The 25,576-nt window shown below is 54.3% G+C and overlaps 1 protein-coding gene across 3 annotated transcripts in view; it reads left to right on the top strand.

The window, feature by feature from the left end:
• The first annotated feature begins 954 nt into the window (after positions 1 to 954).
• The window catches only part of TOGARAM2 (TOG array regulator of axonemal microtubules 2), a 41,445-nt gene continuing 16,823 nt past the window's right edge, over positions 955 to 25,576 (top strand). Inside the window, exons 1-13 of one of the 3 annotated variants that reach the window (XM_036873615.1) lie at positions 955 to 1,006; positions 1,880 to 1,993; positions 2,423 to 2,704; positions 3,282 to 3,493; positions 4,220 to 4,410; positions 9,576 to 9,622; positions 12,563 to 12,729; positions 15,185 to 15,356; positions 15,583 to 15,747; positions 17,896 to 18,049; positions 18,674 to 18,779; positions 19,563 to 19,798; positions 21,764 to 21,922. In XM_036873615.1, the coding sequence (XP_036729510.1) occupies positions 979 to 1,006; positions 1,880 to 1,993; positions 2,423 to 2,704; positions 3,282 to 3,493; positions 4,220 to 4,410; positions 9,576 to 9,622; positions 12,563 to 12,729; positions 15,185 to 15,356; positions 15,583 to 15,747; positions 17,896 to 18,049; positions 18,674 to 18,779; positions 19,563 to 19,798; positions 21,764 to 21,922 (2,033 nt within the window). In that variant the 5' untranslated portion in view covers positions 955 to 978. The remainder of the gene's footprint in view (positions 1,007 to 1,879; positions 1,994 to 2,422; positions 2,705 to 3,281; positions 3,494 to 4,219; positions 4,411 to 9,575; positions 9,623 to 12,562; positions 12,730 to 15,184; positions 15,357 to 15,582; positions 15,748 to 17,895; positions 18,050 to 18,673; positions 18,780 to 19,562; positions 19,799 to 21,763; positions 21,923 to 25,576) is intronic. The other 2 variants (XM_036873616.1, XM_036873617.1) reach the window with 2 other exon arrangements.

Below are 25,576 nucleotides of genomic sequence, written 5' to 3'. Positions count from 1 at the left end.
ATTGCATCCTGCCCTGTCCCCAGATGATATCTCGAGGGACATACTCTCGAGTAGAAATTGGGAGATTTGGGAGATGTGGCCTTTGCCCCTCATTTTATCACTGATCAGCTCTGGCCGTTCACCTCCCTGCCTGTCAGGGTGAAAATGGGTCACTATTATCTCAGCAGAGAATTTAGAAAATTGTGTGAAGTCACAGCGTCTGTGGCGAGACCCTTATCATATGGAAAAAGAATGAAGTCAGGTCAAGGGCAGGAGCAGATGACTGGCCCCAGAGGGTTGAGGGAGGCTGGGAAGAGGCTTGGCGTGCTCAAGCGGTCAGTACAGGACAGTGAGATGGCTGAGAGGGTCTGAGGTTGGCTTGGTCAACAAAGTGAGAACAAGGGCCAGGAACTTGGTACAGAGGGAGACTGGTGCGCCTGAGAGAAAACTGGAGAGCTGGTCTCCGGGGAGGCCCTACCGCGTACCTGTGTGATAAGTGGGGTCACAAAGCTTGACACTCAGCGTGAGCTTCCAGGGCAGCTGACAGAGTAATGAGGAAAGTAGAAACTGCTGGGGAAACAAAGTGTCAGACTCCCCCTTGATAAACTCCACCTTCCCCAAGACCCTGAGTTGTCCACGAGCAAAGGCGGGTTCATGGGTTTCACTGACACTCTTCACAATGAACTCTGCCTACAGTCATGCAGCCTGGGGACCTGGAAATTTTGAAGCATCCAAGAGAGTCCAAATGTTAAAAAAGAAGCGTCCTTTGGTTTAGTGGCAGATTTCTTCACTATAAGAATGCTTTAACTCCTGGTAGGCTTCCAGCGAAGTGGATTAAAAAGTGTTTGTGATTTGTACTGACTTCTTTCTGCCTCTCCCCATCATAGGTCCCTGGATGTTACAGGTTGAGGCCCTCTGGATGCCTGAGGATCGTACTCACGGCCCAGAAAGTAGCTGCTCCCTCCAGACAACCTCCCAGGTGCCTTCTCCACCCAGGGCATGGGCACCCGTGACGCTGTCCCCCCAGGTAAGGGTCACCTAGGGAAGTCATGAGGGGGCGGGGATCTTCCTCGGATACTCAGAGGGTCTCATCCTGGGGGATGTAGCTGGGCTGCCGTGCTTTTCCATCCGGGCCAGGCTGTCCGTGGGCCCTCCCCGCTCAGCCGTCTGTCAGGGGGCTCCCTGGCCTGGCTCTGGCCTCCTCAGCCTGAGCTTTGCCTCCACTCTCTGAGCTGGTGGGCTGACCGAGGGGCTGACTGTGGTCTTCTGTGGTGGGAAGATGGAGATGGGCAGAGGATACAGGAGTGGGGCCTCCAGGAGCACCGGCTGGCCCCGTTTCCTCAGCTGACAGGGCAGGAGAGTGGGAACAGTGTGGCCAGCTCTGTGGAGGGAGACTGGGTCCCAGGCCTGGCGCTGCCACTGGGAGCCAGCTGCGTGGGCCTCAGTCTCCTCTGCAGAGTGAGGGGATCAGAGGTCCTGCCCTGGAGAGAATGGGTGCTTGTGAGGTGGAGGGCCACTTCTCCCCGGAGGGCTTGGAGCAGGGGCCTGGTGACCCCTTGGGAGGAGTGTGGAGACTCGGGAATGCCTGAGCAGCTCAGGAAACAGGCCGCGGTGCTCAGGGCAGAGCACCTGGGGAGCCCATGAAGGAGGCTGAGAAGGTGTGATGGGGGAAGGGGTTGGGAGCCAAGCTGGGGGGAGAAGTCAGGCCGAGAGGGCGGGGAAGAGTGGACTCTGGTGGGGATCATGGTGCCCTGGCTGGCTGGAGTTGGGATGGCAAGCCCCCATCCGAGGGCCAGGCTCTGCTTTGGGGGACGGGCTGCAGAGAGCCCGGGGCAGTCTGTCCTCAGTCCTGGCCGCAGTGGACTCTAAGATGCCGCTCTCCCTGTGCTTCTGTCCCCAGCCAAGGTTCTGGCTCCGGTGGCCGTGAACTGTGGGAGCATCCCTTGGACCAGTGCTGGGCCCCGCACACTCCCGGGGGGAAGCAGCGACTCCAGCCCAAAGACTTTTGGAAAAGGTGAGACTGGGGCACTGGGCCTAGTGACTTGGTCACATCAAATGGCCTTCGAGTGCCCAGGGCAGCCTCTCTGGGGCCTTTGGGCAGAGATGGGGGATTCCACCTGACAGCTGCCCAGTCAGGGCCAGTGACCACGGAGCAGAGCTTGGGCCTCGTCCTGGAGGGAGGAGACGGGTGTGTTTAGATGCCCGGCTGTGTCCTCAAGCTACCGGCAGGTATTATTTTTACTTTGGTCCCTACTGAAAATGCCCTTGGGTTTTAGGTGGGTCCTTTCAATCCTGTGCCTCAGGGGATGGAGTTGTACGGAGGGGACCCGCAGGAACAGGGAGGGGGGGCTCTCCTAGGAGCCCCGGGAAGGCAGGGCTGTGGTCCCTGGCTTCAGGGCCTGGGCTCCTCCAGCACCGCAGCTCTGGACTCCGCTTCCCTCAGCCTCCCTCCAGCCAGTGCTGAGTGTCCTGCTAGAGAAGCCGTCGCAGCTCTTGAGTGGACGTGGGGACCCCGGCAGCCTCAAGCTGGAGGCTTCCCTGGAGGGCTGGCAGGCCAGGAATGGCCATCCCAGGAAGCTCGGGGCCCTGTCGCTGGGCCCCCCGTCCCTGGTGCCACTTCCCGCGCTGGAGTCGGAGGCGAACCGTGTGGCCCGGGACGCCACTCAGATTAAGGACAAGCTCAAGACGAGGAGACTCGTGGAGGGCTTGGCAGCATCTCCCCGAGGTGAGCCCTGGGCCTGTCCCCCGGCCACCTGGGCTGTGAGGATCGGCAGGTGTCCAGCTGGCAGCTGGGCTAGTCAGGGGGCACCCGCCAAGCACCCTCTCTCTACATCCTCCACCGGGGCCTCTGCAGTAGCTCCCAACCTGCCTCCCCGTTCTCACCCTCGCCCCCTTCTAGTCTTCGCTGCAGAGGAATTCTTTTTGAACACAAATCTGACTGTATTCTTCCTCCCACTCCCACCGGCTATGCTGAATGCCACCCAGTGGTTTTCAGAGGGACACAAGGACTAGCACCTGCCGTCCTCGCTCCTAATTCAGTACTGACTTCGTTTCCCTTTCTACCCAACCTGCCTCTGAATTTTAGATAGGTAACTTTGATTGACACTTTCTACCAAATGTTACAGGAGTGGGAAAGGACACTCAGCAGAGTCTAGTGGTGCGGGTAGAGCTGGGGGCGGATCTGCCCCCTCATCTCTCCATCTCAGCTGCCCCAGGACATAAAGCCCTGTTGCTAGCATCTCAAGTAACCCCACTCCCCGCACTCCTGGGATTAACCTACTCCCCGTCCCCACCTCGTACAGCCTCTCTGGATCCCGGGGGAGCCCCCAAAGGAGTTCCCCTGAGGACCGCCGTCCCCCGCGCCGCCTCTCAGAGGCTGCTGAGGGTGCCCAGGCCGATGCCTCCTGTCCAGAACATCCCCACCACCCCGGAGGCCGGCGGAGCCAAGGACAAAGGCCTGCACCCACCCAGGAGCCATCAGGGACCCCAGGAACTCAGACCCGGTGCCCAGGAGGTAAGGCGGTTGGACTGCTCTGAGTCTTGCTTCCCTGCCCTTCTGTTTTTCTTTCTATCCTTTACCAACCCCTGTTCCCAAGCCCTGAGCTTCTCTGGAGGCGTCTTCTCTGGCTTGGGGGTTGCCCCAGAGGTACCGAGCTCAGTCCTCCTGCGCAGAGGCTGTGTGAGCACCTGTCTTACACTTGGTGGTTCCCAAGCCATCTCTGATCTAAATGTTCCAGAATTCCTCATGCTTCTGACCCTCCCCATTTTCGGCAAGGAACTGTGGCAGAGGGGAAAGAACGCTGGGCTGGGACTCTGGAGATTTGGGTTTTGGTTTTCACTCAGCCCCTCACTGGTTGTGTGACCTTGGGCAAGTCACTCCCCTCTCTGGGCCCCAGTTTGCACTTAAAAGAGGGAATTGTACCAGATGTTTTTGAGGATCCCTTTCAGCCCTGACGTTCTAGGATTTTCTGAAATGAGAACAGAAAAACAAATAATAACAATAACAAAAGGGGTTGGAGTAGGAATGAGGGGATTCCCTTCTTGCCTAAAATGGTAAGGAAACAATGAACCTGGGGGTCCCAGGGTTGTGTGGCTGGAAAGAGAAACAGAGGATACTCGCCAGCACTTCTGCCCAGGTGGCTGCTGATAGAAGGGACCGCTCTGTGTGAGGTGCCTGCGAGGTGAGCATCCAGAGTGGAATGTTTCATGGACCAGACCCCTCCTCCACCTCCGCTCCCAGGTGCAGGTCTCCCAGCAGTACCTGCACTGCAGTGACGAGAAGACGCACAGGTCCCTGGGGGGCATTGTGATCCCGCCCATCCCAAAGGACAGGGTGCCTGCCGGGACCTCCTCCTGCACGCCTGGCTCCCTTCCCAGCCTCTTGCCTCCCAGCCAGGACATCCTCACGGGCCTGAGGCCTGCCACCACACGGTAAGCAGCACTAAGTCAAAAGTACCTTGCAGTCCTCTCTCCTCTACCCCCCAAGATCCGCTTGGGTTCCCTATGGCTAAGCCTCCACGCCAGGGCAGAACTCTGGGGGCTGGGCGTGTGAGGGGCAAGGTCCTCCACTGTGAGCCTCAGACCTGGCGTGGTCACAGCTCTGACCCTTGACTCCAGCAGGAGGGGTGTATGGGCTTAATTAACAATGTCTCGGCCTCTGTCTTCTACCAGTGTCCTGATGTGTGTGGTTGCTGCAGTGTTGAATAAAATACAAATTATTTTAAAGCTCTATTGAATTCATGGTAGCTCTTTGTGATGACGTATTGATATTTTCTTAATTAATGGACACTAAAAATACAAGTATTATCGTGTCTGTGTATATGGGGGGGGAGTCCACAAAACTTTTGGACTTAAAAAGGGGTCTTCATACCCCCAAAAGACTGGGAATCAGCAGGTAGAGGATCTCTGTGTTGTAATGAATCTGGACTTATGGCTTGTAAGTGGGACAGAGGGTCCTCTCCACATGGCCAAAGACATCCCTGTGGTCAGTCCAGATGGCTGGAGTGACTGTGTGTGTGTGTGTGTGTGTGTGTGTGTGTGTGTGTGTGTGAGAGAGAGAGAGAGAGAGAGAGAGAGCGTGTGCTTTATTTGGGGTCGGCTGTACCTATTTCTTTCAAGCTTCTCCTCTCCCTCTGTCTCCCACGCTGTCTTCCCTTCTGACTGTAGGCATGTCCACATCTTTCCCACCCCTGGTGGAGTGTGGGAACCCATTGTGGACCCGCTCCTGGGTTTGAGCTCTCTGCCTGATTTCGCCGTCGACCTCCCTCCTCCCCATCGACACTGCCTCCTTCTTTCCTGCTCAGACACCCTCCTCTCCCTCCCCTCTGAGAGTTCTTGGCGGCTCTCATGACTCTCTGGCCCCAGATAAGTGACCCTCCCTCACATCCCACTGCTCTTGACTTTTTTGCACCGTCTGAGCTGTTGATGCCCTTGGACTCTTCTTCCTCACCTTCCTGACTTTAAACCTGCTTCTCGACCTTCCAGGCAGCCTCCTGTGCACCTTCTTTCATCATTTCTTAAATTTGTTCCAGAGCGCTTTGCCCCGCACCTCCTTGTTCTCCCCTGGGATCTTATCTGTACAGTGGCTTCCAAGATCATGGGGGATGGGTGACTTCCGCGTCCCCTGCTCTTACCCTGAGGTCTCCCCGGAGTCACGCTCTGTGCTTCCAGCCTCCTGTTGAGCATCCTCAGGGTCCTCATGGCTGATGCAGGTCCAGCGTCAGAGGCAGGGAGGGAGGATGTGCCACCGTCACGGCATCACGGACAGAGCACCTCATGTTTCCCCAAACTGCCTCCCTCCTACAACCTCCCGATTTCCACCAAGGTGCAGGTGTTCCCTTTGATCTTCCAATTTCAGCATCATCTTTGACTTTTGCTCCTATTTTCTCCTGTTCCCAACAGATTGCCACATCCCATTAGGTCTTTCTTGAACAGTAAGAGAAAATACAAAAGCTACCACCCACGTCTTGCCCCTGCCTTTCCTCTCAGTTTGTACTTACTGGCTCCCTTTTGACCTCCCCCCATAGCTCCCACCCGGCCTCCTTGCAGCCCTGGGCTCTCCATCCTAATCTCGTGTTTTCATCCACCCCCTGAATACACCTCTTCCATGCATCTCACCTTTATGGACTTCCTGGTGCCAGCAGCTTAAAGATGAGTCTCCCTGGCCAGACATTTAGCCTGTCCCAGCCCACCGCTCCACACTTCCTCCTGTGCTGCTCTACAGGCTCCTACCCACCCTCCCCAACGCCTGTGCCGAGCCCTGGGTGGCACCTCTCTGCAGCCCCAACTTGAGCCTTTCCCCCTTGGCCCGCCGATCAGTTCCTACGTTTTTCAAGCCCCAGCTCCACATCTGCCCCCTCTCTCAGGTCTTCCCTGGCCTCCGCAGGGGAGCGGGGAAGGGAAGTGCCTTCTCAGCCCTGTCCACAAGCATCCAGCCTGTGCTCTGCCTGACTGCCTCCCGCCCGCTGATTTGCTCAACGTTTATTTCAACCTCATTTCTTTCTTTCTTTCTTCCTTTCTTTCTTTCTTTCTTTCTTTCTTTCTTTCTTTCTTTCTTTCTTTCTTTCTTTCTTTCTTTCTTTCTTTCTTTCTTTCTTTCTTTCTTTCTTTCTTTCTTTCTTTCTTGCTGTGTTGGGTCTTCGTTTCTGTGCGAGGGCTTTCTCTAGTTGCGGCAAGCGGGGGCCCCTCTTCATCGCGGTGCGTGGGCCTCTCACTATCGCGGCCTCTCTTGTTGCGGAGCACAGGCTCCAGACGCGCAGGCTCAGCAATTGTGGCTCACGGGCCTAGTTGCTCCGCGGCATGTGGGATCTTCCCAGACCAGGGCTCGAACCCGTGTCCCCTGCATTGGCAGGCGGATTCTCAACCACTGCGCCACCAGGGAAGCCCTAAACCTCATTTCTATTCTTTAACTTGGAGCACTACAAGGCAGGGGCCATATCTGGAAATCTCTGTGGCTCCCATGGTGTCAAGCTTGGTACCTGCCATGGATTAGTCACACAATAAGTATCTGCCCATTTGCTGTCTGGTTGCGACATGGATTTCTCCCCATTGCCTCTGTGAGGCTAACAAATGGCTGGGGGGGAGCCTCCATTTCCATTTCATCCATCCTTCCATCCAGCCATGCATCCATTTACTCACTTAAAAGCTATTGAGCGCCACTCTGTGTCAGGCATTGTGCCAGGTGCTGTGAAAGCAAAGCCAAACAAGACAGTCTCTGTGTTCCAGGAGCTCACGAGAGATAGTTACTAGTAAACCATTGACTCAAAGTCCAGTGAGGTAAGTGCTAAGATAGAAGGCTGCCCCTCGTTCTGGGGAGCGCAGGGGAAAATGATCTCAATCAGGCTGGAGGAGGCGAGGCCTGAGCTGAGTTTTGAAGGCTGAGGGAGAGTTTGTGAGCTGGAGAAAAGGGAGAGTCAGGAAGGAGGAGTGACTGAGGCATTCAGGGAGCTGCCAGGAGTTTTCCAGCAGCATCTGCATCTGTGTGTGACAGGTGGGTGAGGTAAGCAGGGCTGAAGGGCCCGTGTGCTACACTGAGGAGGATGAGCTTTATCCTGAAGCAGTGAGGTGCCACCGCAGGCGTTGTGGTATGGAAGTGACATCAGATCTGGTTTAGGAAGACCACTCTGGCAACCGCAGAGCGGCATGGGCTGTGCCTGCTGATCCGGGGGCTGCTGCAGGGATCCGAGGGAGGAGCCATGGGCACCCGAGCAGGATGGAGGCCGTGGTCCCAGGTGGTTAGCGCGCAGAGGGGCTCGACAGGTGAAGGAGTGGGGCGTGCCTGGTGACTGGCTTGCTGTGGGACCACGGGCACGGGGAGCCGAGGACCACGCCAGAGCTACTAGCTTCAACAGCTGGACAGATGGTGGCACCTTCACGGGGACAGGGAATTGGGAGGAGAGGCAGGTTTGGGGCGGTGGCATGGCCACTCGTGGATGGGCTCAGCTTGTGTTGCCCAGGGACACTGGCGGATGCTTAAACGTCCGGCCTGGCACAGGGAGGGGCTCTTGCTGCAGGTAGAGCTTTGCTGTTCCCCCCCTTCTCGTGGGGCCTGGTGGGTCCACCTCAGCCGGTGGTGGGGTTTCCGTGGATTCGGAAGACGGGGGAGGAGCTGGAACGCCGTGTGGAGAAAGGCAGGGGCTCTGGTGGGTGTGGGCAGCCTTGGCCTCTGTCCTTTCTGCTGATGGGTCTCTAGAGAAGGGAAGGCGAGAGGTTTCCCAAGGTCCATGGCTTGAAGGAGGCAAAGCCACGTGCTCTGAGGCCACATCCTCTGCTCAGAGGGGGAGGAAAAGCAGCCTCCAGCTTGAGGCCAAAGGGGCAAAGCTGTGGGCCAGGAGCAGGATGCGGCCAGGCCTGCGGGAAGGAAGCAGCCCCAGGGTTTCGGTGCCCCGTGCCCACCTCAGGCAGCCAGGGGCAACCACAGGGGTTTCCCAGCTCCACCTCTGCCCCCCAAACCTGTTAGTGCTCCTGGGCGATGGTGGGTTCCAATGGCGAAGACGCAGTGGATGAGCTCCCTAGGCTGGGTGCCCTGGGGTGTTTGCCTACTGGCTCCAAAACACACAGCCCCTCCGTGTAGGTCCAGATCCAAGAGGCTGTGCGTGTTCCAGGGAGCAACTCTGAGTCTCCACTGGTCCAGGCCCACCCTGAAGCTCTGCCCCTCCTGTAGACCTCGGGTCCCCTGACCTCCACAGACCCCTCGGATAGGGGCCCCTGGATCTGGGCAGGCACGGAAATGGGCTCTCCTACTGCCCGTCCTCTAGCCACCCCGGCCTGGGTCATTCCGCTGAGTGAATCCTCTGAGGCCAGAGCACAGGATGTTGTGTTCCAGTCCTTTCGTTGTGGCTTGTGACCCTGTCGGCCCCCCAGGGGGTTCTGCTGTCTATGCATTTCCCCGTGAGAGGAGAAAAATCCATGTTGGATGATGTATAGCTGGTCTTCACGGGAATGTAAGCCCCACGAAGGCAGGGATTGCCATCTGTCTTAGTGATGCTGTATTCCCGCTAAAACCAGTGCCGGGAATGCCCCATCTTCCTTTCCTGTGCTTAGTTTGGGATTGAACCTCTGTTACAAAACAGTGGTGATTTCCCATCAGCAGCAAAGGGGATCAATCCCTCTAGACCCTGAGGGGCAAGGGTGGGGGGATCACCGAGCTCTCATGGAGTGGGGGCAGTTTGGAGGACTTGAACTCAGTCTGCTCTGAGCTGGAAGGAGATTTATCCTCATCTGCTCCAGCCGCTCTCCTGTGGACAGAGCAGGGGACGGGGCTCCCTTTTGGACTGGGCAGTTTCACGTGGAGGCTGGCTTCCTGGGGAGTGGATGGGCCGTGCCTCTGGAAAATAGGGCTCAGAGCTGTGTCTGGACACTGAGGCTGGCCTGGCCTGGCCTGCCGGTCAGCCTGCCCTCAAGTTTGCGGAAGGGACTGCATCTCCTGAGGCTTTGAAGCCCTGGCCAGGAGCCTCTTTACAGGGCCACCCATGGCTCCCTCGGCTGTGTTCCCCCCTCGGCCCTTGCCCACTCCTGGAGCTAGCCTGGGTTCCTCACAGCAGGAGCTCTTGCTTGCCATCTCTCATGGGTGCTTTTTTCTCCCCCATTCTTTTAAGATTGGTTCGGGAGAGTGGGCCTCGGGAGAAGACCCCCAGATCTCTGGGTATGTACTCGCCATGCACACCCCCATGTGTTTTTTGACTCTCTGGTTCCTGGGCTGGATCATGGGATCAGAATTAGGGCCAGAGGAGACCTGGGTGCTGTCAGACTCAAGTCCCTCATTTCACAGACGGGGAAGCAGAAGTCACCCTGGTGCCACGGACGGTGGCCCCTGCTCCGTGCCGCCCTCCACCAGCACAAGTCGCTTCATGAACACCCAGCTGAGAGAGACGGCGCTGTCCCCATTTGACAGAGGAAGGGGTTGAACTGAAGCTGGACCTTCTCCCTGGCCTCAGGGCACAGAAAGCAGCCTTGATACATTTGCACGCAGGTCCTCACGGCTCCAATTTGGCGCTTCTGACCCATCGTGTGTCTGCTGCCCCTGCGCGGTTCTAAGTGAATAGAGGATTCCTCACCAGACAGAGTGAGAAATTAAACCACATCCCACAACGCCTTAGTCAGCCCATCCCGGAAGGTTTCAGCATCAGGGGAATAGAGCGAACCCGGGCTGGCAGTGAGGCAGGTGGCCGAGACCCAGGGAGGCTCTCCAGCCTGATGACCTAGTTTGTGGAGAGGATGGAAGGTTGGGGGAGGGGACCTGGGCGGAGCACCCTGAGCCTGGGCCGCAGGCGTCGAGGGGCTAGAGGCAGCTGCTGTGCTGACCGGCAGGAGGGGGTGGACTCTTGTCTAGCTTCCCAGCAGGTTACTCTGTAATCAGCTCAGCAGGTGGGTCAGCTGGCCAGCGGGAGGCTGCTGCCCAAGAGGCCCCAGGGTTAAGATGCTCAGCTGGGCCCGAGAGGCAGGCCTGGCACAGAAACCTCTGTGGCGGCTGCATCCCCCCTCTCCCCGGCTGGGCTGCTGCGGGGTAGCTAGGGCAGTCTGGTGTGGCGCACACTGGCACCCAGTGTCCCTTAAGAGCTACCCTGAGAGCACTGGAATGGGGCTTTGGGCCAGGGGACACGAGCCTGTAGCTACTCCCTTGTCTGCCTCACCAGCTTGCTGCTTGAGAACCAGGTCCCCAGGGGGCAGGGGCCAGGCTGCTTGGACAAGGCTTTCTAGGGTGTCTCTTGGAGGCATAGGTGAGAAGGGGCTACAAAGTGGTAGAGTCCTTAAGGGGCCCTCTGACCCTCCAGCTGTCGGCTGGGAACAACATTGCCCAATTTGGGGACCACATCTGGCATGTAGTAGGGGCTCACATGGTATTGTCTGAAGCTGAGGGCTTCCCCCAGTCTTGTGGCTTTTCCGCAGTCCCTGCCCTGGTCAGCTGGCACCTGGACACCTGGACCCTCGGTCCTACCTTACTTCTGGGCAGATGGAGGCTTTGCCCCTCCTCCTCCTCGGCCCTGGATCCTTCTCCCAGGAGGGATCTTTGGCAGAAGGTGTGGGCCGGGCAGAGATCTGGGGTGACCTGGGAGCCCTGCCAGATCCCCAGACTCAACACACGCTTTCTGGGACTTCCCTGGTGGTCCAGTGGTTAACAATCCGCCTTCCAATGCAGGGGACAGGGGCTTGATCCCTGGTCAGGGAACTAAGATGCCACATGTCACGGGGCAACTAAGCCCATGTGCCACAACTACTGAGCCCATGTGCTTTGGAGCCCAGATGCCAGAACTAGAGAGCCCTCGCGTCGCAACTACTGAGCCTGCGCACCACAACTAGAGAGAAGCCCGCGTGCCACAAGGAGGATCCCGCGTGCCGCAACTAAGACCAGATGCGGCCAAATAAATAAATAAATATTAAAAAAAAAAGAAAAGAAAAAAAAACAAACATACCCTTTTCAGCCTCAGGCAGCCCCAGATGGTGACCCCCATTCCAGAGGACCCCTGATTTGTAAGTTTGCTCAAGGACAGTGAACTCCAAACTTTGTGAGCAGGAGAACCTGGTTAACATTTCTTTCATTAAAAGAAAATGAATGGGGCTTCCCTGGTGGCGCAGTGGTTGAGAATCCGCCTGCCAATGCAGGGGACGTGGGTTCGAGCCCTGGTCTGGGAAGATCCCACATGCCGCGGAGCAACTAAGCCCGTGAGCCACAACTACTGAGTCTGCGCGTCTGGAGCCTGTGCTCTGCAACGGGAGAGGCCGCAACAGTGAGAGGCCCGCACACCGCGATGAAGAGTGGCCCCCGCTGGCCGCAACTGGAGAAAGCCCTCGCACAGAAACGAAGACCCAACACAGCCAAAAATAAATAAATAAATAAATAAATTAAAAAAAAAAAAAAAGAAAACGAATGAACCTACCCACACACTGTCTCTATTACCAGATATGTGCTCTTTGAAGCCATTAATTGGGAAAATATAGAATGACAAAGAGATACTATGGATTTGATGTCATTTGGAAATGAATTTGTATTTTATCAATCGTAAGAGTGCCTGAAGGTCACTGGGTCTCAGCTTTCCTGTCTGTAAAATGAGAGCCCTGGGCTGGCATTAGTTCTCTGGGCCCTTCATGCTGTGTCATAGTCTCAGATAGGAGCATGGTGGTATTTAACAGTCAGTGGGCTCATTTTATTTTTCTTCATTCTGAAATACACACCTCCCAGTTAACACAGACTTATATTCTCAGGAAATATCTTAAAACTCTTTGATAACCGATCTGCCCCTATTTCCTGCCCAGCCTCCTTCTTCCTCCCTCCCCGCATCCCCCCACCCCCAGTCTTAGAATAAGGTGTGCAATACTAGTTGAATGAATGGATAGAGGGATGAAAGGAGGAGGGTGTTGGTCCTCGGGCAGCCTGTTCTATACGTGCCAGTGCCGCCCTGTAGAGTAGATTTAACCTGTGTCTTTCTCCAGCAAGGAAGCGTTGGGCAGAAGAACCAAGGGTGAGGGGCTTAGGCAGGAAAATGTCACACCATCCACAGGGTCATAGAGCCTCAGCCCCAAAGGGATGGCTGCTGCTCCTGGGTGCTGGCCGTCCTCAGCTCCATTCTTGTTCTCTACTCCTCAGAGCCAAAACATTTGGTCCTGCCCGTCAGAGACAGGTCTGCTGCCCCTGAGAAGCCTGCCCTGCCTTCGTCTCAGTCTGCTCCTACTCTGACAGCCTTCTCCTTCAGCCATGCCAAAGAAACCCAACCCTTGCTAAAAGAAGAGGACCAGAAGGAGAGTAGCACCAAGGTACCTGGAAAGCGAGGGGAAGAGGAAGCTGGGGTCAGAGTGGACCACTGGCTGAACACACACATGTTTCTGAAATATGTAAGTGTGGGACCAGCTTGAGGAAAGCAAGGAAGAGCCCCGAGGCAGCTGCCCCTAGTACTTGAGGCCAGAACCTGTAGATGGGTTTGAGGTGAAGGCTGGAGAAAAGAAGAGAAAGAAGAGAGGAGAAGAAGGATGGAGGTGAGGGAGACTAGGTGAAGGGAAGAGTTCAGTGGGGAGCTGAGAGGTGGGGATGAGGGAAGAAGGGAGGGCAGAAGGAGGTCACACATGGTTCAGAAGCAAGTAGGATATGGGGGAGAGTGCAGAGGGGCTTAGGTGAACCAAGCCTAGTAATTTGAACCAACACCCAAGATAGCAACCCAGAGGCAGCTGACTCAGAGGCAGATCAGCCAAAGGCCTGTGCTTGACAGGCTGACAAATACCTTGGACTTCTAAGGTGACCTTGATCCAGATGATTCATCCAGATTCTCGTCTGGATGAATTTAGTGAAACGTGGAGAGTCACTGTTATGGTCTTTTTTTGAAACAGAGGTATAAGAGTGCAATAAATATATCTTGAAAGCCTGCTATATGCATATACTATGGGATCCAGTGATGCTGATAAGGTCCAGTGGGAGGCACATCCTCCCACTCCAGCGAGGGCAACGGACCATGAGACAAAGGAGAACAATTCAGGGCCATGAAATGATCTCATCCTCCACCCCACCTTAGCCACTCACTCCCATGGTCATACTGTAGACCTTGGCACTGCAAACAACTTCACCACCGTCACTTCTCAACCTCAAGCACCCCATTCACTCACCACCTTCTCCTACTGTTCTAGCTCAATCCATCTAATATTCCAGCTCCAGCACTTGTCCTTCTCCTGCATCAACAATGTTCTTCTTGAAATTAGATCATTCCCACCAGCATCCTAGCTCTCTGTTTCCTCTCTCGTCTTAAAACCAAACCAAACCAAAGAAAACTATTGCCTTGTCTCTCTACTCGTCCTCTCCTGAGTGCAGGCCAGTTGGGCTTAGTTCCCGTCAGCCCCGCTGAAACTGCCCCCGTTGAGGCATCAATGAGACCACCTTCCCATGTGCAGCACATCTCAGTGCTCTTCCAGCTTGACCCATCGCCAGCTTTTGTGGCTCATCCTTCTTGAATTCCCCACTGAGGGACGGAGGTGAGGGATGGCTTCTTTCTTGCTTCTCTGACTACATCAAAGTTAGCTCCTTCCTGGTCCTTCTTTGCTGCCGCCTTCTCGTCTTCCTGACCTCTACGTGCTGGAGCTCCCAGGGCTCAGACCTCTAGCGTCTTATCTATTTATACTGACCCCTGTGACTTGATCCAGCCCATGGCATTAGGTACCACCTCTATGCTGAGGACTCCCATCTCCCTCTCCAGCCCAGACTTTCCCCAATCTCCAGTAGCTGTTAAATTATATGACTATGTTTATATAGAACTGATACTCAACGTCTCCGTTTAGGTCTCTAATTATATCTCAAACTTACCTCGTCCAAGACTTAACTGTTGAACTCTTACCCCCGCAAAACCTCCTTTTCCCAGTGTCCCCTCTCCACGAATGGCAGTAAAAGGCAACTCCAGCCTTCCAGCTGCTCCGGCCCCAAATCTTGGGCCCATCCCTGCCTTCTGTCTTTCCCTCTCATCCCACACCTCATATATCAGCCAGAGCTGTGGACTCTACTTTTGAAACATGCCCAGAATCTAGCCATTCTACCGTCTTTATTCCTGCTATCCTAGTCCAAGTCCCACCTCATGGGAACCCTTTGTTCTATATGTGCAACTCCTTGTGAGTCTTAAATTATTTCAAAATAAAAAGTTATTAAAAACAACACTTAGAGAATACACCCCATCCAGCCAAAAAAAGAAAAAGAAAAAAAAAAATCAGATTACGTCACTCTTCTGCTCAAAACCTCCAGTGGTTTGCTGTGTCCTCCAGAGGAAAAGCCCAAGTCCCCACCGTGGACCATAGGGCCCGGTGCACTGTGGCTCCTGCCCCATGCCTGCCACCTGCGACCTGTGTCCTGCCTCTCCTCTGACTCAGGGCGCTCCTGCCTGTGTCCTCCTCAGGACTCCCAGCCACGCCCAGGGCACTTCAGCCTCAGGGCTTGTTCCTCACTTCATTTCTGTCTCTGCTTCAATTTTACCGCCTCTGGGAGTCCCTCTGGGTCTCCCTACCCGAAACAGAGGCCCCGTCACCCTGTGTCCCTTACTTGCCTTCTGGTGCATGTTGCCTGATATTAGAGGCTGTTTGCTGTCATCTCCCCACTCCGTGTGGCTCATGGGGAGCAAGGCCTTTGACCTTTTGTTCATTCTCAGAACAGCAATCAGCACACAGGAACCACTCACATTCCTGATGATGGAATGAATGAAGAAGGTATAGAAAGCACAGTTGGGTCCCCAAGGTGATGGAGTTTGCCTTGATCTTGTACCGGATCCAGGTCACCATTGCCAGGTCTGCCCAGGAGAAGATGCGGCTGAAGCAGACGAAGGAGATGGAGTTGGTCCGGAGAGTGAAGGAGCCGGAGAGGGAGAGGGAGCTCGCTTCCCAGAGCCTGGGGTCCCGGAGGACCTTGATGAAGGAAGGTACTGGGTGCTCGGGAAGGCTCCCTCAGGCTGGGGAGACTTCTTGGCCAACACCTGGGTCAAAAGAGAGGGTGTCCACGCCTCCCACCCTCTCCGTCCTGAGACGGGACAGAGAGCCACGTCTGCTGTCTTGTAGCTCACTGATGGGCCCATTTCCAAAGGGGGACTCTGGGGCCGGGGGACAGGCGGGACCAGCTCTGTCCTCGGACTTTCTCTGCCTCCACAGGCCTCCTTACCCTCCGGGGCAGTGGGACCCTCTCTGTGCCCACTGGGCTGAGCGGCCCCTGCAGAAACAACATCGGCGTCATCCTGAAGAAGCGGGCCAACCAGGCCTCACTGCCCAGCATCCCGGTCAGCAAGCAGGAGCTCAGCTTTGCCCGCCATGCTTCAGGTGGGACCTAGACCAATTGGTTGGGGGGGCACGTGTCCCCCTCGCTATGCTGTCTTGGGGTGCTTTGGGGTGTGGCGAGGGTGACTTCTGCTGCTCTGCTTCTGCCAGTTGCCCGTGTCAGAGGAGGGGGCAGCCTGGGGTGGTCACCTTGCCAGAGAGAGGAACAGTGTCTGGAAGTCAAAAGTATCTGTGGGCCAGGCTGGGGACCCAGGGTGTTGTAACGGGAATTGTGGATGGCTGGACGGGTGTGCCCAGCCTGCGTGACATGTCCTAGAGGACTCACCAGTGCACCAGGACCACAGATGCTGGGAAGCAGCCCCCATGGAAGTAGCTGGAAACACCAGGAAGAGGAAAAAAGTCTCTGGGAAGACCCTGGGTTCTTGCTTGTCGCCTCATAAAATGTCAGGGCTGGACAGGGCTGGTGGCAGACTGGGATCTGAGGACCTGAAGGTTCTATGGGACACTCAGGAAGGTGCCAAGGGACAAGGGGAGGCCCTGTCCCCATTCTACCAGAGGAGTGTCTATTTTGCCTCCCCTTTTTGAATACTGGGGCTCCACGTGGGATTTCATTTGAAAAGATTTTGCTAGTGAAGGACATTTGAAAACAACCAACCTGGTTCAGAGTTTCTTTAAATGTGGACATTGTTTGTAGAATAGAGCATCATTTTGGTGCTAGAAATAATATTGACTGACCTCCCTTTTCTGCTCTCTTTCTATCCTTTTGATTCCATCAAGTAGAAAGTCTTAATCTGGTGCTAGTTTTTAGCACCTCTCTAAGACTTGTGAATTTCCTTTTTAAACAAAGAGATCCTTCTCCCAGCTTGAGACATCAGAAGCTGACTGTCCTTTTATAGCTGGCGTTTATAATGTTCTTTTACTGTACATATTTATTGTATACCATGACAAATAATCATTTACCAATTATGGTAGTGACATAAATTTCCCTTTAAAATAAACTTATTTAGGATTTGAAAAGTGGGTTGATTTGAAGAAAAGTACCATGTAAATAAAGTACAAGTAATTTAGAGATATAGCAAAAAAATCATGAAATTGATAACTGAATGGTTGATACTTGGGAAATATTGAGCTATCTAACCTAAGCCACTCATTTTATAGACAACAGAGACTCAAGGTCACCCAAGGTCTCTCAAGGTGATGGTGGCCCATAGGGACTAAGACTTTGGCTAATGAATCTTGATCCAATGGCAAAGCTGAGAGGAGAATCCAGGAATGAGTTCTTTTTTTTTTCTTGGTTTTAAATAAAGGACTGCCCCAATTCAGATTTACCCAGGACCTCCTAGATAGGCCATAGTGAAAGTCATGTAAAGATGAACCTCTGAAGAAAACTAGGCAAGAAGTGAGAGCTCTGGATTCCAGTTCAGGCTCTGTTGATGGAGGAACTGAGGCACTGTGGGCATCCCCAGCCTCTGTGGACCTCTGGTGCCTCAGCTCTGTGATTTGAGCATTGGACCAGATGGAAGCCTCCAAACGTCCTTCCTGTTCTAGAATCTTATGATTCTGGCATCTGTCCCCAAGGAAGGAGAGCCTAGAAATCGTGATCTGATTTTTAAACAACATCCCTGCTTATTGTCAGTCCCTGCAAGTGTGGCCACATCTTGACCACTCAAGTGTCAGCTAATTGTCTCATAGGTGCCTTCACTGTCCCCTGCTTCCTCCTGCCGGCTGCCTTTGGGCCACTTCCCTGTCTTGGGTGGCTTCACAAAAGGATGGAGAGTCGGAGGGAAGGAGGAGGAGGAGAAGCCGTAACACAGGCTCCGGGGTGGGGATGAGGTTAGAGCAGGGGAGTCATTCCTTGACAGACTTGCTGGCCTCACCTCGAGCCACAGACAGGGCAGGATTGTGGGTGGGTCACCAGCACGGTGGGCTCGGTCACATGACATCAAGAGCCTATCACAGGCCAGTTTGTTTATAAGAATCAGATTGGCGATGGTAGGGATAGAAACTGTCAACCAGGGGTAGGAGTTAGGTGGTGTCTGTGGCTCCCCAGGGAGTGCAGCCCAGGCCCTGGCTTCTCACCCTCGCGGGTCCCTTCTCCCTGCGTGCCGCCCTAAGGTGGGCTCGGCGCTGGGCAGGTCGCGGGTCCTCTCGGTAACACCTGCCTGCTCCTTTCCTTCTCTGTGAGTGCAGCTCACTCCTTACCTGTGGTGCTTACTCTGGGGTCTCCTGAGTGGGAAGAAGAGGAGGAGGAGACAGATCTTCGGGCTTTTAAGGAGTTAAGGCCTTTCTCGAACCCGGAGCTGGGGCTGGTGGATGCCCTGCTGTGCCTGGGCCGCAGCGACTGGTGAGGAAACACTCCCTGTGCTCCCGCCGCCGCCCCCCGCCTCCCCCACTGCAGGCCCTGGTCCCCTGGAGGAGGCGTGAGGGGTAGTGCCTGTGGGTCTGGCCGCCTGCGCCTGCCCCGTGCACTGCTCTATGACGCACCAGAGCCGGCCCTAGAAAGTACAATCTGACTCCGTGGCGCTTTCGTGGGGGCCTGAGGAAGGTCACAGCCCTTCATTTTTCTAAGTCAAGTTCATTCTGCTCCCATGTTCCTCCCACACACAGTCTTAGTTGTGAGCAGAGCGATGACTTGGGGTCCAGAACGTTTGTAGGAAGGCCTCCTTGTCTTCAGTCCTCATGTGCAAGTGCCTTCTCTTGAAGGTGCTGGCTTTGCGTCTGGCGTAGGCCCGGGCTCTGGGGTGGGCTTCCATCCTGGGTGGGGATGGGCCACGGGCCCCGTAGAATGGCTTGCACGGGACGGTTAGGATTTCAGCCTGGGTGTTACACCAGGACACCCTGCCACCGAGGCCACTGAATCCCTCCGCACTGCGGTGGAGGTGCTGGGGACGTGGATGCCCTAGTCTGCAGAGGGAGGGGGCTCCTCCCATCCTCACTGCCTGTGACAGGGCCTGGACTTGCTTCTCAGGCAGGTGAAGGAGAAGGGCCTGGTGAGCATCCAGCGCCTGGCGGCCTGTCACTCGGAGGTCCTCGCTGGGAGGCTGCACGAAGTGTCCTTGGCCGTGACTGGAGAGGTGAGGCCTCCTGTGTCCTGTGTACTCTGCTTGACTCCCAGCCAGTCCCCCTTCCCTGGTGCTGTTGCTCAGTGTGGGTCACACAGCAGCCACGGAGGGGCCCACGGCTCCCTGGAACATGGTCATCCCTGCCTATTTCTCAGCCCTCAGCCACTGGAGCAGGAGCTAGCCACCCATTTCTCAGATTGGAAAACTGAGGCCTGGGGTTTCCTTATTTCTAATCTCTGGGTATTGAAACAGTCAGAATCTTATGTGCCCATCTGTCACAGCCCTGCATTGTCCTCTGTACTTAGGATGCCTCAGAGGGATGGAGTGTTCTGGGCCAGGTCTCTAACTTCTGGGCAGTTGTAACACTTCCCAAATTCTTTCTCCTGTGGGGCTAGAGCTTGGCCTAGGCTGGGCTCAGAGGGGCAGTAAGATGTATCTTATCACAAGTGGAGGCCATGACCCGTGCCCTTGGGGACAGACTGTTCCAGTGGGGGGCCTTGTGAAGGTCCAATTAAATAATTGTGTTTTCAAGACTAAGTGTTGCACAAATTTCAGACGATAATGATAATAATAGAATTGATCATTATGATGATAGCAACAGTAATAGTGTTTCTTTAAAACGGGACTGTTTTGCCCAGAGCAGCTGCAGGGTTTCCGTTTCTAGCCTGGCGAGGCCTAGGCCCGGGTGAGGGTGAGGTCTGCGGGAGGGTGGTGCAGGGCTCCTTCTTCGTATGTGCTGGAGCCCTTGGCAGGGCCCAGCAGTCTTGCAGGGTCCCCCTTCCATCTCTCTCCAAGGTCACCAACCTCCGCTCCAAGGTGTCCCGCCTGGCCATCAGCACCCTGGGAGAACTCTTCCGGGCCTTGAAGAAGAATATGGACCAGGAGGCTGAAGAGATCGCCCGCAGCCTGCTCCAGAAGATGGGGAACACCAGCAAGTTCATCCAGAGGGCGGCCAGCCGGTCCCTGGGGGCCATGGTGGAGCACGTGACCCCCACCCGCTCCCTGGTGGCCCTCACCTCGGCGGGCATCTAGTATGTGGGGGCCTGTTGTCTGGGGGGGGGCGGTGGCCTGGGAAGGTGACGCAAAGGGGAGAGGCGCTGGGGTGGGGGAGGCGCAGGGAGATGGTGCAGGCGCCTCACGTATTTACCTGGGCGAGGAAGACCCCTGCTCCCTGGTGGGCTTCTCTCCCACCTCTCCTGGACGAGCCTGTGGGTAATGAGGGGAGCTCAGGGCAGCCCCGGGTCCCAGCTGGGAAGGGACAGGTGCTATTGTCTGCTCAACACTGGGGAGCCCATAGTGGCTGTGGTAATGTCCCCAGAGACGGGACGGCAGAGGCAGCCTTTGGCCTGTGCCTGAGGAGCCCCTCCCAGGGGAAGGGTGCTTCCTTCTGATGAAATCTGGGCCACGAGGAGAGCAAGGCACAAGATCTCCAGCTGGCACCGCTTGGCCCTCTGGGGAGGAGGAGGGGGCTGGCAGCTATTGGAGCCTTTCTGCAGCCAGATCTGCTTTCTCTTTATGTAAAAACCAAACCCAGCAGCAAAACCAGAAGCATTTCCCAAGCCCTTTCTCCCACAGGGTGAAACATCTCTCAACCCCAGCAAGCTAGTCACGACACCGACCCTTACGCAGGGGGGCCTATCAGGTAGAACCCAGGGCGTGTTGGAGCAGCCAAGAGGCCTTTGCCTACAGACTCCCGAGCCATGTTGGCTGGGTTCACATCCTGGAATGTTACTAAACTTCCCCATGCCTTGGTTTCCTCATCTGTAAAAGGGGGATAATATTGGGTTGGCCAAAAAGTTCGTTCGGGTTTGTCCATAACATCTTATGGCCAAACCCGAACGAACTTTTTGGCCAACCCAGTGATAATACTGTTGTGAGGAGTAAAGGAATTGATTCAGGAAAGAGCACTTAGAGCAGCGGCTGCCTCTACCTAACATTTATTGAATGCCCACCATGGTTACTATTAACTTGGGAGAAATGAACTGTACTTATCTCTGGATTCCTCCCCATGCCTCCGCGTCCTCACCTGCAAGATGATGACAGTAGTAGCTTACGGAGCTGAGGAGACACTGGCTTGAAGGTGCTTAGTATGGTGCCTGGCAGGGAGGCTGTGCTCACAGCAAATTGAGACAGTTGACTGTTGTCCGCGAGAACCTGGGGAGCCTGGTACAGGGCTGTGTATTTGAATTCCCGGGGATCTGGCTAAAATGCTGATTCTGATTCAGGGGCTAATGGTGCTGGTCCCTGGACCAGACTGAGTAGGGAGAGCCCAGAAGCCTCCCTTTGTGTTGCACTGGGATGGACCCCAGGGCCAGTGTCACCTAATGGACTGTGGGGACATTGAATTCACATTGAATAGGGTGAGAAATAAAGAGGTGACATCCTGATGGGTTCCTCCTGTAAGATTTCAGGTTCTCCCTGAAATCATCCATCAATCTCCTATCCCCCCCTCTGTCTCAATTCAGCTCAATGAATGTGCAGTAAACTCCCGCGAAGTGCTGAAGGGTTGGCATGTGCCTGGCACCAGTGGGGCATGGGGGATTCGACTGAGAGGAAGACTTGGTGGCCCCTGGGAGCCATGCGGGTACCCCTGTACTTCCCAGGGGACAAGGACACTGCCACCCCCAGGGAGCACCACTTCTGCCTGGAGGGCTCAGAAGGCAGGAGTAGGTTATTCTAGGTGGAGAAGATGTGGGGAAGTGCATTTAGGCAAAGGCAGGACAGGAGCTCAGGAAGGAACGGGGACGGTAGGCACACAGTGCGTCTGGTGACGTCATGTGTCTTCACGTGCTCAGTCCACCCCGTCATCATCCTTAGTTCCAGTGTCAGGAAGGGTCTGCTCTTTCCTTGAAGATTCCCTTTAGTCTGCTCGGGACCAAATTTGGAGCCCACTGAGGCGTGAAACATGGATGCACAACTGTAGGTCCATGTGTGCCAGGCTGGGGACCCACACACCGCATTCCTTGGCTGAGCCCTTGTCCGTGATTGTGTTTCAGCCACAGAAACCCCTTAGTCCGGAAGTGCACTGCCGAGCACCTCTCGGTCGTCCTGGAGCAGATAGGCGCCGAGAAGCTTCTCTCAGGCACCAGAGAGAGCACAGACATGCTGGTGCACAACCTGGTGAGGCTGGCCCAGGACTCCAACCAGGACACCAGGTAATGCAGGGCCAGGGTCCTGGGGATGGCTGACCTCGCCAGCCCAGGGCAGACAAGGCAACCAGCCAGCCTCGAGGGCCCAGGTCCAAGCAGCTCAGCTTCCCCGGGGCCACTCGGAAGGACAGTCGGTGGACGAAGCTGTGTCCTTTCCCTGCAGCTGTCGTCCCACCTCTCCACACCGCCACAGCCGGGGCAGTGGCTCAGGGAATGGCCGCTACCCAGCTCCCCCGCCCCCGGCTCCCCTTCCTCACCTTCCACTCCCTCTCTAGCCATTGCCATCTTGCTCCAGTTCCTGTCCCAGCCCAGCTCCATTCTCTATAAAGCCATCCATTCATTCAATTTTTCAAGAGATATTTGATAAGCATTTTTTTCATTACTATGAATATGACTGTGAATAAGAAAAATTAGGCCCCTGCTGTCTTGGAGATTACCTTCTAGTTGGGTAATAAGCAAGTAAATAATTATGACAGTTTTAGACACAGAGAAGGGGTAAAACAAGATGTAGTAGAGAACGGGGTCAGGGCTACTTTAGATTGAGAGTCAGGGGAAATCTTTCTAAGGAGTGACATTTGAGTTGAGAACTGATTGGCTAGTAGGACCCAGCTCTTTGAGGGTCTGGGGTGCAAGAGTCACAGCAAAGGAAGATAGTACAGAGGCTCCCGGGTGGGATAGGCTTGCTGTTTAATGAAGAGAAAGGCGAGGCTGCGTGGAGCACAGTGAGTGAGGGCAGTGGCAGGCGATGACGTGGAGACGGCAAGGCCAGGCCCGGGGGGCCTCACAGGCCCTGGTCAGGAGCTGGGATTCCGGTCTGGGTGTGACCAGAAGCATGGAGGATTTTTCAGTAGGAGTGTAAGGCAGTGTTAGATGGTTTTAAGCAGGAGAGTGATAGGATCTGATTAACTGTCTTTAAAACCTGGCGTTGGGGTGCAGTTAATCACACTCCCCGGTTCATGGCGTGTTATCACCATGTCTAGGGCCCCCAGCACGCTCGGTACAGCTCCAGAGGGCACGTCCACACTGCGTTCTGTGTTGTGTCTGAGGCAGTGCCTTCGTGTGGGGTGTCCGTGCAGCGCAACCCTGGAGCGATGCGATGCACAGAATGCCTCCCACCCTGCCCAGTGCACTCCCACGGTGCTGCACCTCAGTCCTCGTAGGTGGCCCCTGACAGCGCCCAGGAGGATGTCTTTGGGAATTTGCCCGGAGCGTGAGTGAGGTCAGGGCCGTGTTCACTCAGGCCGCCCAGGCGTCGCCGGGAGCCCTCACGCACGCGGTGCCCCTCCGCCTCCCTCCTGAGTGCCGAGGCGTCTACATCCTTACAACATTGCAGTTTCTGGATTTCACATTTTTGTCCATCTGATGGGGAAACGTTCTAGCTCATTGCTGTTTCAGAATACTTTTTCCCCTCCCTGATTACTAACAAGTTTGAGTGCTTCTTTATGTGTTTGCTAGCCTTTTGATTCAAAAAAAATCTCTTTATTCTGTTAACTCCTACAACATAATGTTAGGCTATGGGAAATTCGATGGAGAGGTAGAAGCCCTAGACAAAACAGAGCTTTTTTATACTTGGAACTTGCTGTTTCTGTAGGATCCTGTTTGGGGATTTTCTGCCTCTCCATTCTACCTCTCCAGGAATCAGCCCATGAAGATAGCACAGAGATTCTCCCTATCGGACCCACCACTGTTGAACTGTTCTCTATCTGTCCTCTTTCTTAGAGGGGGCAGCAAGAAAATTTTGGTCTTACTACAGTATTCTCCAAAATAATTTGTATATGCCTCAAACCCTTCCTATATCATTAAGGATCCAGGTTTTTGAAAATCAGGTCAGGAAGAGACAACCCCTCAACCCTAGTATCTATTGTTAAATCCCTTCCTTGACTCACTGACCAGTGAAAGGGCTGGATGACTAAGTTAAAAAAAAAAGTTGGACATTTCAGGGGAGACTAATCATGAAAATATTACCCTACGCACCAGATTTAATGAACCCCAAGCTTTCCTCCTGGTTTTCAAGCTGATGGGTGTTCTGATCTGGGGAAAGAATGATTAACAATTTTGGCAGCTTTCTCATTTTGTTTTATCATTTTTTAGAAAATATTCCCTTTTGTTACCTCATAAACAAAAATTATTTATAAAACAAACAAACAAAAAACATCTCTGACTACTCACTGGAGGGTTGATGGTGGGGGAGAGGGGCCAGGATGGAGGAGGAATGCCAGGCAGATGGCGACCCCGGAGTCCCGGCAAGAGGTGCTGGAGGCTGCAGCAGGGGAAGGGGGTGGAGTGGGGTCTATTCTGAAGGCATAGCTGATAGCAGTTGGGTGCTGAGGGTTTCAAAGAGGAATCAAAGATGATGCTTAGGTTTTTAAACTGAACAACTGGGTGAATGATAGTGCCATTTACTGACAGGAAGAATATTGTCAGGGAAGTAGAAGGTTTTGGTTGGTTGGTTCTTCATTGTTGGTGGGGGGATGGGCATTAAGATGTAACATCTCTCCAGATCTAAACCCCTCTCCCTTCTGACCCTTTCTCTCACGCTGGATGGCGTTGACGGCACTTCATTTTCCTTCTTGGAACCCTATGCTTCTGGCTTGCATGGTACCACATTCCCTGGTTTTCCTGGTCCCTCTGTGCCTTTCTCCCCCGCCTGCCCGCACCCCGATGCCCGTCGCTGCAGGAGTGTCTTCGTCCTTGTCCCCCTCTTGCAGCCTTCTCTGAGCGGTGTCGTCACTTCCTGTGGCTCCAGCCACAACAAACTCTGATGCTTCCCCGTGTCTCCCTCCAGGCCAACCCTTCCCTGAGCATCTGTCCCATCTCTCTGATGCCCCCACAGGACCCATCACCGGGACGTCCCACTGTCATCGTCAGTGCAAACTGTCCCTAAATGAACTCATTGCCTTCTCTTGAAGCCTGCTTCTCTGGCTGTGTTCCCTCTCTTATTAAAGTCACTATTATTTACCAAGTCATCTAAGATGCAGAATGGGGAATTTCATACTTCATTTTCCCCCTCCACATTTTAATATCTTAGAATCCTAGGCATCTCACAGCTGCTGTTGGGCAGACAGCAGTTATGACTTGGGTTTTACTATTTATACAGTTGCACACTTGATCCTTGTTGCTCATCGTATAAATGTTTGAATTACAGTTTGCATTGTAGGAACTACATTATGAACCTTTCTTTGCTGGTTAGCCTTTTATATTTATTTAAGAAGTCACTGTGGAGAATTGTTGAGTTTAATCGCGTTTAAAATGTCTTAGAAATATTACACTATTATTTGGCATTGAAATGGAGCGTTATCGTATATGAGAAAAGGCATGGAAATAGAGCGATGGGGCATAAATTCGATATTAACGCAAACATTCATCACTGAAGGAATGACCCAAATTCCACAGTTTCTTACAAAGCAACCAACAAGTATTTTATCCAACCTAAGGAAGGAAGGACACTTCCCAGAAAAGTGTTACTTCTGTTTCTGAGATAGCATGTAAAAGGATGGCCTTCACACATGGGGCTGTGTCACTGAAGGCAGTGGAAATCACCAGTGTCTTCTTTTTCTGTTTTTCCTTAGTGGAAAATAAATTAATGGTGCATTTTACAATCAGTGGAGTTTTAGGTTGAGTGAAGTATGATAATTCTAGATGCTTTGGGCTCCCCCTCCA

The sequence above is a fragment of the Balaenoptera musculus genome, chromosome 13, assembly GCF_009873245.2.
Source record: "Balaenoptera musculus isolate JJ_BM4_2016_0621 chromosome 13, mBalMus1.pri.v3, whole genome shotgun sequence".
In the NCBI taxonomy this organism is placed as follows: Eukaryota; Metazoa; Chordata; class Mammalia; order Artiodactyla; family Balaenopteridae; genus Balaenoptera; species Balaenoptera musculus.
The sequence above is the reverse complement of the archived record's forward strand: the minus strand, read 5'-3'. Positions and strand labels throughout refer to the sequence as shown.